Source organism: Anthonomus grandis, chromosome 4 (genome assembly GCF_022605725.1).
Source record: "Anthonomus grandis grandis chromosome 4, icAntGran1.3, whole genome shotgun sequence".
Classification (NCBI taxonomy): domain Eukaryota; kingdom Metazoa; phylum Arthropoda; class Insecta; order Coleoptera; family Curculionidae; genus Anthonomus; species Anthonomus grandis.
The window spans coordinates 28,216,996-28,232,314 of NC_065549.1; the positions used below are offsets into that span (position 1 = coordinate 28,216,996).

At 33.3% G+C, this 15,319-nt stretch overlaps 2 protein-coding genes across 2 annotated transcripts in view; one reads left to right on the forward strand and one right to left on the reverse strand.

Annotated features, from left to right (window-relative positions):
• LOC126734993 (WASH complex subunit 5) overlaps nt 1–15,319 on the reverse strand; it is a 249,917-nt gene that overhangs the window by 88,701 nt on the left and 145,897 nt on the right. The window lies entirely within an intron of this gene.
• Nucleotides 1–15,319, forward strand: part of LOC126734990 (dynein axonemal heavy chain 6) — a 126,708-nt gene that overhangs the window by 34,631 nt on the left and 76,758 nt on the right. The window contains exons 9-24 of the mRNA XM_050438854.1: nt 1,795–1,873; nt 1,932–2,112; nt 2,715–2,881; nt 2,942–3,168; nt 3,228–3,402; nt 3,455–3,836; nt 4,312–4,440; nt 5,237–5,494; nt 5,549–5,758; nt 5,810–6,022; nt 6,088–6,234; nt 6,290–6,471; nt 6,529–6,614; nt 6,675–6,877; nt 7,224–7,397; nt 8,659–8,795. Of these exons, the coding sequence (XP_050294811.1) occupies nt 1,795–1,873; nt 1,932–2,112; nt 2,715–2,881; nt 2,942–3,168; nt 3,228–3,402; nt 3,455–3,836; nt 4,312–4,440; nt 5,237–5,494; nt 5,549–5,758; nt 5,810–6,022; nt 6,088–6,234; nt 6,290–6,471; nt 6,529–6,614; nt 6,675–6,877; nt 7,224–7,397; nt 8,659–8,795 (2,950 nt within the window). The remainder of the gene's footprint in view (nt 1–1,794; nt 1,874–1,931; nt 2,113–2,714; nt 2,882–2,941; nt 3,169–3,227; nt 3,403–3,454; nt 3,837–4,311; nt 4,441–5,236; nt 5,495–5,548; nt 5,759–5,809; nt 6,023–6,087; nt 6,235–6,289; nt 6,472–6,528; nt 6,615–6,674; nt 6,878–7,223; nt 7,398–8,658; nt 8,796–15,319) is intronic.

Genomic DNA, 15,319 nt, shown 5'->3' on the forward strand with positions numbered 1-15,319 from the left:
GTAGAGTAAAATAGTTAAAAATGTCACTTTTGGATCTGGCACTTTTTGAACAGTGTATAACAATTTTAAATTATAATAGATTGTAGTCTTCTTCGTCATCTGACGAACTGTCATCACCTCTTGACATTATAATTAAAGGATCGACTGTCTGATCGATGAGGTTGTCAAGATCCCACATTTTGTCCTCTTGCTTAATTACATGCTGGACTGCTTTTCGCCAATTCTCTGGTGTCGCTTCCGTAATGGCTTGATCAAACAGTAGCTTAACATCTTTCATTTTAAAAGTCGTGTTTTGTCTTGCTACAAATCCTTTTACCTGCGCCCATATCAGTTCTATAGGATTTAGTTCGCAATGATATGGCGGTAAGCGCAGTACAGTTATATTATATTTTTCGGCTATATCTTCCACGGCGTATTTCATGAAACGAGTTTTGTGTAAGTTTGCTATTGCCAGCAGTTCTTTTTTTATCAAATTTGCTTCAAACGCAATACCTTTTGCAGTCAGCCAATCGATAATTTCTTGCTTTCTCCAACTTGAAGTTGGCGTCTTCTCTATTCGCCGTGAATGATAGCTTGCGTTATCCATAACCACCACCGAATTAGCCGGAAGAAATTTTATCATTTCACCAAAATAGTCCTCGAAAACGTCTGAGTTCATGTCTTCATGGTAATCTCCTGTGCGAGTCGACTCAAAGGTTAGCAGACCTTCTTTTAAAAATCCCTCTTCGCTTCCAATATGTGTGATTATAAGTCTTTTTCCTTTTCCCGAAGGTATTTTAATACCCGTAGACAGGCCTTCTATGAAAGCTTGGCGAGCACTGGTTATATTTTTGTCTTGCTACATTTTTTGGACTATATAACCTTCGTTAATCCACGTCTCATCAAGATAAAAAACTTTCTTTTGCTCCCTGCGGTACTGCTTGATACTACTCAAGTATTGTCGTCTCCAACAAACAATTTCGTCGCTCTCCAGTAAAAGTGCTTTGCGGTTATGCTTTTCCCAGGCAAAATCCATATTTTTTAAAGTTTTCCATAAAAGTTTTCTACTTATCAGCGGAATACTGTCATCTCGGCCAAGCTCCATTAAAATTTTGTCTAGGGTGGGTATTTCCTTTTTAAAATAAAAAGAGTGAACTTTTCTTCGAATTATACATTTAGCATTTTTATCAAGGACTTTTGTAGGTCGTCCTGGCTTTTGCTTGGGAGATTCCACTTGACCTGCTACAATTTAAAAATGGTGGACTTTCCAATTCCACTCATTCGAGAACATTTTTCAACAATTTCTTGCACAGTAAAACTAGGGTAATCGTGTTTTATGCAATCATGTACATTTAAAATAATAACTTTTTCACTCAGCGATAGTGGAGAATTTTTAGTACATCTTTTCGTTGGACTGAATACCTCCATTTTTTAAATATTGGGATAATAATATTGTGATTACACTACAGCGTAGCAGTGACTACTAACGTTTAAAATATGATTTAAAAGTATTTATAGTCTGTATATATTACCTGACCCCATTTTTGCATGTTACAAAGCGTTAAAAGATAGGTACCTATACAAAAGGATTAAAAGTATTTATTTAGTATTTAATCTCTTTCAAAATAAAGGCATTTAATCCGTGAAAATTAAATTCATAAATATTATAAGTACCTGCGCCTATGAACTACCACGAAATGTAGCCAAACAGAACGGAATTCCCCAGTTTATTGCTCTATACACTTCTGAAATAGAGTATAAGTGTTCCCTTTTCCTGTGTCACCCGGTATTTTAAGCATTTTTTTAACATCCTAGATCAGAGGCGCCGCAGGCAACAAAAAGCATCATATATTGAGCAAGCTAGTAAAAAGAAATTTTGCGAACGTCTATCTGCGTAAGATATTATTTATTTGTTTTATATCAGCACTATTTATTTCTGATGTTATTTTTAGTTATATTATGTTAGTGGACTACATGTCGATAAATATGCTTCACCAGTTAATGATTAATTCAATTAACGAGCTTAATATTCTGTTTGAAAATCATACAAAATACCTACCAGGACAAGAACTGCTAGAAACCACTGAGCTAGACAAAATCTTGGAGCAACCTAGAGAAAAAGATGACCCTCAAGTAATTACAATGCACTTTGCACTATCCCTAATACAATACTATACTCATATTCTTACATATATCCTTTATGTTGGACAGTTGAGGTGTAACTCGTAATTAACAATATAGTAAATCTTAAGTACTTACATTTCTAACATCTTTTTAGTCTCAAATTATTTTTAATTTCTTTTTTAATCACGCTTTTTTTTACTTCCTAAAACATTTTCTTCTTTTTTATTGGATACAAATGTTATGGATATTTAAAGAATTTTTCTTTAAGTCTTGGTGTATTAATACTTATTTTATACAATTTCATGTACATTCTGTCCAACATAATAGAAACAATCCAAATTCTTTTATGTCTTATCTCTAATTATTTTATGTCTTGAATTATATACACAATGCTTTTTTTCAGCTGAAAATATTAATACATTTATTATTTAAAAATAACTAAAAAAAACACAAAAGAGGAAATAATTTATGGTTAAGTTCACTTTGGTTGCATAAGGTTTACGAGAATGTATTTGTTATAGAATTTTGCCACTTTTACAATAACTCCGTATCGGTCTCATAATGGCCATTTCCATATTTTATTTTTTAAATAAATTTTTATTCTTTGGCAGCTGCCCCTTTTTGTTGTGAATGTAATACTTGAACCAGATATAGTCAAACTTGATCCAACAGTTGAAGTAGCGAAATATATATTCAGGCAAATTATCGAACTCTGGGAAGGCCATTGTATAGGTGTCAAACCGTTTGTAGCTGATCCCCTATATTCTATTTTTACAACGTAAGTATTATTAGTATTACTGATTTCAAGCAAAATTATGACAAAATTTATTTTATTTAGTCCAGTAATAAATGAAAAGGTAGAAGATAGAATCTGCGGATGGGGTCCAACGTTTGAATTTTATTTAAACAAAGATGAGAAACTAGCTCAAGAAAAGGAACGATTTTTTAAATTTTTTGATATCAACTATGATGCAGCTAATTTATATATACAAAGACTTGAGCCTGTGAGAGAATTCTTTGCAGAGGATTTAATGGTTTGTGAAGAAGATATTCAACAAGAAACTGGTAAGTAAATAAATTTTGCAAGAAAATAACATAATCAACCAGTAATTTATTTTATTTAGTAATCGAAAACTTTAGAAATATGTGTACTCGATACAACTCGGAAATAGACGTTATTACAAATATCACCAACAGTCAAGCCCTTGGGTTGCTTTATCTAATGCAAGACGGATTTAAAAACAGTGTTCTTCCTGAGCCCCGTAGGCTTTTGGAAATTGCAAAAGATGTTATTCCTTGGTAGCTTTTTTTGTGTGTTCGGGAGTTAAAAATACTAAGGATTAAATTTTAGGATCGGCCGTGAAAAAGTGGCCTTCTTGACTCAAAATGTGGAAGAAATGGAAACTTATCTTGCCCAAGAACCAATTATGACCGTAGACTATGTAAAATACTTAGAATATATAGACGAAGCGACATCGAGAGTTGATAAGATGGAAGAAATACTTGATTATTGCAAGGAACTTTACGATATCACAGAAGAATTTTCTATATTGGTAGCCCACGAAGAAATGACAAACTACTTGGGGCTTAGTGTATCTTTGGGAAATCTAAGGAACCTTGTTGATAAGAAAATTGAAGAAACTGGCAGGATTGTTAAATCATTTAATGATCAAATGAATAAAGATATAAGTGCTTTAATTTCTGAAGTTGGAGTCATAAAAGATGAGTGTATGGTAAGTTAAAACAAAAAAAAAATTGTAATATACAGGTCTGGTCGACTCAAATTTTGGGTACAAAAATCAATGAATAGCTTGCAATAACTAAGTCACAAATAAATAATAGAACGACAGCGTTTTTCTTACTCCCCCTCTACAAACTAGAGTTGAATCTAAATTAAATGTAAAGAAGTCCGAATGCAGGGAGATGACAGGAATATACTGAGCTGAGTGTCGGGTGCGGTGTTCACGGGGCAAGAATGCATTTCCCCTCTCAGCATCCAGCGCAAGTGGTAATAGGGGTTAAGCATTGTCGTTCTATTTTTAACTGAAGGCATTGCCTATGATTTTCTGTTGCATGTTAAATCATGAGTATTTCGGCATTTAAGAAGAAAATTGACCACCTATATATAGTATACCATAAGCTTAACTATAGTTAACTAAGCTTAACTAATTAGTTACTTTCAACGGCTTCAGCCATTTTTTATTTTAGCAACCGTGGCTTTATGATATTGACTCTAATACTGAGGAAGTCACAGACTTTTTGACCGATTTACACGACCGACTTTTGGGATGCCAAGCAAGAGCACAGGAGTTCAAAAATTATCAGAAGCAGTTCAGGGTAAGCTTATGAAAATCAGTTAAAAATTACAATTTTAATATTTTTTATAAAAAGAAAGCAAAGCCATTTTCCACAATGTAGAAATTACTGTTTACTAGTTACTTAAAAGTAATTAATTTCAAAGCACAACATATATTTTTTATGATTATTAGTTCGACAGTATCAGCACATCAACTATTTTCGTAACAATTCAATCCAGATTAAATGTAAGACGTAACAATTTCTTCCAGAGCCTCTTATAAGCATTAGTCGATGTATTGTGTATTTCTAAATTCTTTATTCCTCAGGAAGCAATACCTTCTTAGAGAACTTAAACATCGGTGTATCCCCCGCTAATGAAACATTCTTAATAATAAGGTCAAGTAAATTAATTAAATATTCGAAACAAGAAATTGTTTTTGTCCCACCTCCGACATGGCAGTCCAAGCTTACGTATAAAAAAATTCTCTTATCATAACTATAAAGAAACTTTTATGAATAAACGATAAATAAGCCATCAGCAACAAATGAAGAAGGCTATTTCAGTTTTTGGAATTCCTGGAATTGTTAATAGCTTGATTCATGTGCTCTATCATTCCATCTGACTGCGAACGTACGCTGTAATTTTTATTGCATAATGCCGAGTATGTTATATACGCATTGGATTAAACTCAAAGTTTTTTTCTTAGTTTAAAGGGCCCACCAAATCATTGATTATTGATTTGGCAAAGCATAATCCTTAAACTGTTAAAACTTTCCGGTTTCTTTAATGGGTCATCTACATAGATAACAACTGTATTTTTGTACCTATTTTTAGCTTGAAGTATCACGGTTTGACATGCTAGATGAAGTAATGAATGACGTTAAATTACGTATGTTGCTATGGGAAAGTGTAGACACCTGGGCCAAGACTGTAGATGAATGGTACCATTGCGAATTCAACACTCTAAATACTGAAGATATGAATCTATTTACAGCCAAAAATGTAAAAAATATCGGACAGCTTGAAAAGGGACTACCACCCAATCTTATTGTACCCAAATTAAAAGATGAAGTTGAGCTTATGAAGGACAAGGTACAAAAAAGTCTAATTAAAAAACATGTTTCTTCACAATTATTTGAATTGCAGCTTCCGGTAATAACGTTTCTAAGAAACCCAGCTTTGAAAACAAGACATTGGGTTAAAGTAGAGAATGTTCTTAACCACAAGTTTAAGCCCGAGGAAGTGATGACATTGGAATTATTAGAAAGTCTCAACGTGTTTAGTTATCCACAAGAACTAATGGAAATATCTGGACAAGCCAGTAGCGAAGCAGGTTTGGAGGCTTTGCTTAAGAAGGTAAAATATTCTTTTGTATTTAAAATTATCTAAAATATTTATTTCATAAAGGTCGAAGAATCTTGGAAAAGCCTCGAGTTTATTGTTCTTTCTCACAAAGACTCTAAAGATGTATTTATATTGGGGTCCCTTGAAGATGTACAAGCAGTACTGGATGAAAGTAACATAAATATTACAACAATTGCCAGTTCCCGGCACGTAGGTCCAATAAAAAACCGTGTTGAAGAATGGCAGAGAAACTTGGATCTATTTTCTCATACCTTGGTAGACTTAAATAATATAAATTTTAGTATTATAAGAGACCATTCTACCTACAAACATTTTTTTAGGATGAATGGATGATGTGCCAACAAAGCTGGGTATATTTAGAAGTTATATTTTCTGCTCCAGATATTCAGAGGCAGTTACCTAATGAAGCCAAGTTATTTACCGTAGTAGACAAATCATGGAAAGAGATTATGAGAAGAACCGCAAAGGTTAAATAACTGTAATTTGTTCTAATTGTATGTATATTATTAATATTTTTTACAGATGCCTTTAGCAATGGAAGCTGCTCTACAACCAGGTATTTTGGAAGCATTTCAAAGAAATAATTCCCTCTTAGAACAAATCATGAAATGCCTCGAGTCATACTTGGAAACAAAGAGAGTTGCTTTTCCACGATTTTACTTCTTATCGAATGATGAACTCTTGGATATTTTGGCTCAAACTAGGTAACTTCAATTTCCAAAGTAATAAAAAGTTATATGTTAAAATAAATATTTTTATAGAAATCCGCATGCTGTTCAACCACATTTAAGAAAATGTTTTGATGCGATTGCTAAATTAGAATTTGGTATGAAACCTGTTGATGAAGGTGGGGTATTTTTTAAATTTTGATGTAGAAAGTTTAGTGATTTAAAATTACTTTTTATAGGCGACCAACCTAAAGAAGCATCTAAAGAAGGCAAAAAGGAAAAAGCACCTACAATGGTTTTGACTACTGATATTATTGCAATGATAAGTCCAGAGGGTGAAAGAGTGGCTCTTAGTAAAGGGCTTAAGGCTAGAGGCAATGTTGAAGATTGGCTGGGAAAAGTTGAAGAGTCTATGTTTTTAAGCTTAAGAAAGTGTATGAAGGTAAATATTTAACATCTTTATAATATATAAGATGTTAAGTATAATATATCGGATGTATATAGATGTTTTTGTAAAAATTATTAGAATTTATAATAAACTTTTCATTTTCCTTTTAACATACGTGACGTATTTAACATAATATGCAATGTTAAACTGTTTTTTTAAATCTTTTAGTAGAACTAAATGATAGAGATTTATTGAATTAAACTGAAAAATATTTATTTGGCAAAAACTAAACATTTAAATATTACAGCTAGGTGCACTACTCATATTTTTCTTAAACACCACAGAAGAATTCAAACATCAAAAAGGAATTCTAAGTAAATTAAAATTTTTCTATATATAGGTATCGATGACCCATTACATGCAAAAACCAAGGACAGAATGGGTAGTTTGCCATCCCAATCAAATAATTTTGACAGTGTCTCAAATAATGTGGGCTAAGGGTGTTCATGAAATTTTAGACGGAGAAGGTAATACAACTCAGAAAATGGAGAAATATATGACCAAGAGTGTTAAGGTAAGTAAAAAAGATAAAAAAGATTCATAAGAGCGCAAGATCGAAATATGCAATACGTACATCAAGTTAAACAAAAATAAAGCGACCAAAAATTTGAGGACATTGTTCTGTCCCTTGAAGCTTTCTATATTAATATTATACAATAAATAATTTGGCAAGATTAGACTATTAGATTAGATGATGGATTAGAGTGGATTTGTCGATTGGCTTTGGTTCTCCAAACTATATTTAGGTCTATTAGCTCTTCTACCCTTGTCTAATGCCTCGCAGTACCTTTTTGAAAACGTTCTCCCTCTTCCAGGCATATCCTACAGAGATTTTTATTGTTTTTAGCTGCGTGCTTATCTTTTAGTAGCCAGTGACTTAGTAACTATTATCCTCAGCACTTTCCTGCTCTTACAAATCTTCTCACCTTGCTTCTGTTCTGATGTTTGGAGCCGTCAATGGGATTGTGTTTTATCCCAGTCTTGCTTTAAAAGCCTTTCTGCAATTGTAGTCGGAGTTGTTCTCACAGGTCTTGTAATGAACAGACATGCTAGCCTTTGAACTCTACCAGTAGTCTACTGCCTGATTACTAGAGTTCGGATAACTCAAGCAGTTGAACTGTATGTCACCCTTAGTTTTATTACTATCTTGAATAGTCATAGGTTTATTGTCGGACTTAGCTCCTCACTTTCTACCACATTGTATTCGTCATTTACTTTGGGGGAGATTTTGATTTTATCGATATAAGGATAATTCATATATTTTGTAAACGCATTAGTTAAATAAAAGAATACTGTATAGGAATATTTTAAGATCTCTGATTTCTCTCAAGAATAAAAGCTGTTTCTGCCTCTGAAATTAGAAATAAATCACGAGCTGTCGATGCTCCAATCTTTCGCACAAATTTTAATTTGGTCTATCTAATCCTTCTTGCCTCTCGCCTACTTATTTTTTTGTAATTTTTATACCTAGATTTAGTTCTTAGAAACAAGATAGTTATTGATCACTATCCCCGAAATTACCACGGACACACAAATGGGTAAATGAGAGTAGAAAATTAAAATAATGGAGAAAACGGATTTTTACTTGGTTTGTTTTTCTTATTCAAGTTCCATTCAATTAAATTGCATCTCTGTTGCCTCACTTATGTTTATATGCCGACCTTTGCTTCATATTCCATTTATGTCAAGTATACAGCGATAAGTTAATTTTCTTATGCAAATATCGCACAAAATATATATTCTGGGAACTATGCAGTAAAAAGGCTTTTTTTTAGGATTTGAACGATTTGGCAGCTTTAGTAAGAAGCGATCTTTCGTCCGTAACTAGAAAAATTTTAATTGCCCTAATTACTATTGATGTTCACGCTAGAGATACAATATTTAACTTGGTAAAAGGAAAAGTTTCAAATAGGTAACTATTTAATGTACAGGGTGGACATTTTATTAGAGACATATACCTTTTCTCGGAATCTACACCTTGTTTAAAAAAAAATTCATGCAAAGCCCTTCAGCTTGAAACGAAGTTTTATTTTATTACATTTTTGTGTATATAAGAAATTTTATTTCTTGACAATACATACCGACTTTCTTATTTTAAATAGGATATATGTATATTATATCAGTTTTACATTCTACTGTTCAATCTTTTTTTTTGCCTGATTTCATAGGATTCTTACCTAGGAATATCTATGTACTTTTTTGTGTCCTCTAGGCCTTCGGCTACCACCCGCTAGTGTAACATGCTCTCTATTCGTATTTCTTTATTATTTTCCCTCGTAACATAGATAACCGCGCACTTCTCCAACCCAAAGGATATTGGTAGATCTGCGCTGAAATACCACACTAATTCGAGGTCATCCTCGTGTTGTTGTGTGCTCCTAGCGAACAACTTTAGCTTGTCCATGTAAAAGAGGCGGGGGAGATTTGCTTGTTCATCGAAGGCGTATGCGTATGAACTGCGATTGAGCATGTTGCTGTATTCATAAGATGTTCAAGAAAGCACTTCTCTTAACCAAGGGTCAAAACCTTTTTGCACCATTTTTATCACTACATTATCGATAACAATAGCTTCTTGTTAACAGCCGTTCTGTTCCTGCGCTCACATGTTATGACTTTTTAGGCGATGGTTTAGCTTGTGTCCTATGATGGAGGTAAGTATCTTATAGATCGTCGGCAAACATGTTACTGGCTTAGAGTTTTTAGATTGCGTGAGGTTTTTTTTTGTAGCGTGTGGGTGATACCATGAGTGAAACGCAATGGTATATTGTTTTGTTATTAATGTTATGCCAATAACTCTAGATGAGGTCCAGTTTTTCAGCCTCTTCACAGTCGCTAGATTGCGCGCTTTGCACCCAGGTGGACCATTTCTTCTTCACCTAAAGAAAACTTTCTGGTTGGCGGTGAACATTTTATTTTTCCGAAAACGCAAGGTTCGTTTGTGATATCTTCGTAGTTTATCTTCGAGCGCTGGTATTTTTTTGTTTTAGTAGCTTCCATTAGCCTACAGTGTCCTATCTAACCAAACAACAAACGAAAAAAACAACATCGGTTGACGTACAAGCGAATAGTAAGCAAACATTTATGGTGAAAAAAGACATTTCATCAACTTAAACTTTGGTAGATGAAATGGTTGCCTCATAGTGATACACACTATTTTAAATGGCAAACAATATTCCATCTTACTTCGCCAAAAAAATGGATCCAAAAAATTGTATGTACCAGTGAATAGACCATTTAGTGACGAACATCTGTTTTAATGACGAGTCAACTTGCTTTCTAAATGGACTAATAAACCGGCATATCTGTAGATACTGCGATAATGAAAATCCACACCTTTTTCGAGAGGATCGCACTTAGTATCCTGAAAAAATTAGTATATGGATAGGAATTTATGGTAACGAAAACATCGGCCCATTTTTTTTGGACAAAAATTTAACTGGACAAATTTATTTAGACTCTTCTCGAAAATAAAATATATCCGTCAATCGTCCAATCTTTGGAAAACCAAGTATATGAAAATGATGTTAGTACTACGTGAGAGTGGCTTAATGAATAGTTTCCATAGATATGGATTGGTAGGCGTGATGTAATTGAATGGCCCGCACGGTAGCCAGACTTAACACCACTAGATTTCTTCCTTTGGGGGTATTAAAAAAACAAAGATTACGAAAACCAACCTGAAAATATTATTGATTTAAAGGATCGAATTACTCGCGAACGTAGAGTTATTAGTGGACAAACATTTGCCAAAGGTCGTGAGGAATTTTAAAACAGACTTTATTATTGTCTCGCGAATAACGGAGTACATTTTGACCACTTAATAAAATAAATTCCGTGAACTGAATTAATTTATTATTTTTTAAATACCTTTTTACACCCTTAGTGTTTATAAGTATACAAACTTATATTTTCGATACACCATTCGGTGGTAGATTGTATGCCTTTTAAAATGATGTATCACACTATAGGAAAGCCATTTGACATTTTAATGCTGCTTACAATGATATGTCACACGACGAGGGTGCCCATTTGACATTTCAAAGTGAAGTTAGTTAGAGGTGGGGAAGTGATTGACAGAAGTTTGTCAAATGTAAAATTAACCGTTCTCTGTACCGGGTGGCCAAATAAGCGAGGTAAGCGGCTGTATCTCAGGACCTGTACATCTGGCAATAATGGAATTTTTTTTATTATTATAAAAGTGGCCATGGGAAAATTCTGGAAATTATTTTTAAGTTCCGTATTTCACCACAAGAGGGCGCAACTAAAAATTAAATAAAAGAAATGTGTTTTTTTTTCCGAAAACTTAAATATTAACTTATACTTTTGATATTATTTTTAGTAAGCCTAGATAATTTGCTATAATTTTGGTTTATGAATTATTGACGTACGAACGATAGTAGGGGTGGGGAAAGCTATTGAAAGTGGAATCATTAAAATCGGTGTAAATTTTAACCACTTATTCGATTTGAGCAATTCAAAATTTATTTGCAAGATAAATGTAGCTGCTTTAAAAGTCTGATCTCATTGCTACCCTATAGTTCCTAATAAAACCGCCAGAGGGCGCAATTTGTTATAATTCCAGTTTTTTTCATTTTGCTCTAAAAATTCAAATTGAATGGTATATTTTTGACAATCTATTTAAAAAGTAAATAAAATTTGCAAAAGTACTGTAAAAACCGCACGATGATATATTTGCTCATTTTAAAGTTATAGCGAATTAAAGTTTTTTACGCACCGAGCCTAAACTTGTGTGTCCCGCCTAAAAATCTCTAATTAGTATTACCACAACTAGAATACCATGATGTTGTCATAATTAATAAATTATTATAGTAATAATTGATTGATAAATAATAAATTAATAATACCTATGTATCATAGAATAACTGGAAGTTTATGTGACTTTCTTAAGGCGAATAATTTTATTAACGAATTTCTTTTTATATTTAAATTATGGTCCTGAAAAGGACGGATTTTAAACCCAATCATATTTGGTATTTAATGCCTCGATAGGTGTTCAAACTGCCTTTCATCACATTCCAAACAAGCTTCCAATCTTCTTTGCGTGGATAAAAACTGGTGTTTCGATTTCAGCAGCTGATATTTCATTTATTGCACCACGGCTTCAGTTTTCCATATCCTGTCTTGTTGTAGGTGGAGTTTGGTACACCATATCTTTTAGTAGTAAAAGTCTAGGCATGTTAAATCGGGTGACCTGGCCGGCCAAGGATATAGACTCCCCCTTCCGATCCAGCCCTTGAAAGTAATTATTTATATGATGCCGCACCAAACGGGAAAAATGTGCTGGGCACCCGTCCAATTGGAAATACATGATCCGTCTTACTTCCAATAAAATAGGCAAGGAATTTGTTAAAAAATGCAAAAAAAACATTACCGGTTAATGTGCCATCAAAAAATAAGGACCAATAATTTTCATTCCGATAATGCCACTCTACACGTTTACACTCCAGCTTGGTGCTGGACTTCTCGCATCCAGCGAGGATTTTCAACCGACCAATAATGCATATTATGCCTGTTGACTTTCCCATCGCTACAAAAAGTGGCTTCATCGGTCCACAGAATCTGTGACAAAAAATCCCTGTTTTCGCGAATCATTGCTAGTATCCATTGGCAAAAATCAATTCGGCGCTCAAAATCATGTTCGTTTAGAGCTTGATGTAGGATTATATGGAAAGGGTGTAGCCTTAAAATAAAAAGAAATGCCTATATTCGAGAAGAAAATTAGTGGTTTAGAATTTACACCGATTTTAATGATTCCACTTTCAATAGCTTCCCCCACCCTTACTATCGTTCGTACGTCAATAATTCATAAACCAAAATTATAGCAAATTATCTAGGCTTACTAAAAATAATATCAAAAGTATAAGTTAATATTTAAGTTTTTGGAGAAAAAGACGTTTCTTTTATTTAATTTTTAGTTGCGCTTTCTTGCGGTGAAATACGGAACTTAAAAATAATTTCCAGAATTTTCTCATGGCCACTTTTATAATAGTAAAAAAATTCCATTGTTGCCAGATGTACAGGTCCTGAGATACAGCGGCTTACCTCGCTTATTTGGCCACCCGGTATATCTGAATTGACATGTTTTTTTAAGAAGTTATTAGGAACGGTTCGTTCTGCAATGAAAGCACTGGAAGCAACAACAACACACAACGAAGCCTACAGCCTATCCGGACAATACTTTTACACCTGTGCACTTCACAGCGAATATTAAGGAACGCAAGGTCCTCTCACCAGAAAAATTAGCGAACATGAAAGGAGAAGTACTTCGACGCAAACGTGCCAGGAGATCAAGCGAGGTCAGAAAATCCTTGCAAATTTGAAGATCCATCAACAGAAGCACCATGAATTAACGAAATCTTGAGGGGGGTAAAGTACCTCAACAAAATGAAGAAGATCAACCAAAAACCAAAGATATGAAGAATCTGTTTCATCAGATACCTTTTTCGTTTGTTATTCTGCTATAGTAGTTAAGACAGTTTGACAGAAATTTGCATAAATTAATTTCATGTTTATTTTTATAAATGAAGAATACGCAGACATGCTGTTAGTATACGGATATGATAACGGAAGTAGTAGAGCAGCAGTGGTTGAAAACCGCCGGTGGAATCCAAATCGAAGAATTCTGATAGACGAGTATTTGGGAGAGTTTTTAAAATTAAATACTGGATAGTGTTGAACGGTCACTATCAACTAGTGTTTGCAGAATATCACGTCGCACTGGTTTTACCCAATTGACTGTACGAAGAATAATGCTTAACTTTGGTCTATACCTATTTAATCTTCAACTATTCCAAATTCTGCAGCTTACTAATCTGGGCCCTCATATGCATTTCTTTAATTGTCCCATTGAACATCGTAATTTGATTAATATCATTTTGTTCATCACTGGAGACGGTGTCAATAATTTAAGGAATCCAATTCTTGGCCGCCTGAAAATCCCCATGCAACAATCGAATGGAATTTCCAACACCATTTTGGTGTGGTTTGTTGGGACTTCATCTAAGAGACAGTGCGGTCCTTATGTATTTGACGGTTGTTTTACATCTATAATTTACCTTAAGTTCTTACGAAAAAAACTGCCGGTATTGTTAGAGTATATGCCGATTTAAAGAAGAGAACAACAAAAGCTTGTGTACTACGACAACGGTGCTTCGCCCCATAGTAATAGAAATGTGACTGAATATTTAAATATTACTTTTCCTAGATATTAGATTGGACGCAGGTCAGTTTCCTGCTCCTGCCCCGTTCACCGGATTTAAACCCTTTGAACTATTACTTGTGGGGATTTATAAGGAGCTTAGCGTATGCAAATAAATCACATATTAGGGCTGAGCTGCTTAAAATTGATAATATCGGTAACGTCCTAAGTAATAACTACCGTGTTATTGGGAGAGCTATCAGTCACAAAATTAAAAGATCTATATAATAATATTATAGACCGTGCTTACAATTTGAAGCTGGACACTTTGAGTACTTATTACAAACAGTTATTTTCACAGTAGTATTATCTTATTAAATAAAATTATTTTTTCGCATTATTGTAGTTTTCGAAACAATAATAATATTAAATTTAAAAAAAATAATTTCTTGGCAAGGAAGAATTTGCGGACCTATGATACTTTTCACTCGAATTTACTTAAAGAATACTGAAGTTTGAAATTTTGTCCCTTCGCTCGCGGGATAGGTGTATATATGTCTTAATTTTAAACATCTAGGTAAAAAATATATATACCTAGAAATGTTTGTCTTCTAATTGTTATTATTGACATCAGTAAATATATTTGTATGTAATTGTGCAAATATAGATTGTATTTCATTATATACAAAATATAAAAAATTACATATTTCCACATATTACTTACGGAATATATGTAAATTTCAATTATTAAAGAACCATAAGAAAATATAACTACAATATTTTTTGTAAAATAATTCCAAACAAATAGTAATATGGTCTAGTACAGTGAATGTAATTTTGTATTGTAATAAATTTCGATACCTTTATAATTATAATCATCCTGTCGCCGACTTCATACTAAACGTTAACCACCCTAGTTTTTGAATACTTTTAACATGGTATTTATTATTACATGAACAGTAATAGTAGTTTTTTCTATCGGAAATATTTGCCGTATTAAAAATAACTTCACCATTACATAAACTCCATTATTTTAGAACAAAATATTGCTTTAGCATTTTGGTCTTCTGATAATTTTTTTTTGGCCTTCTGATAAATTATTTGTTTTAAGAATTCTTTTGATACTGCTGCGGCTTATTTCTGGTATGGAGCGAACCACTTGTCTTTAAGAAATCTAATCATCGTTTTCGAAATTCTAATTTATTTTGCTCAGTAAGAATTGCCTTTCAGCTGTAGACAATTTTCAAAGGAAAATATTTCAAACAGCAAATTTTAAT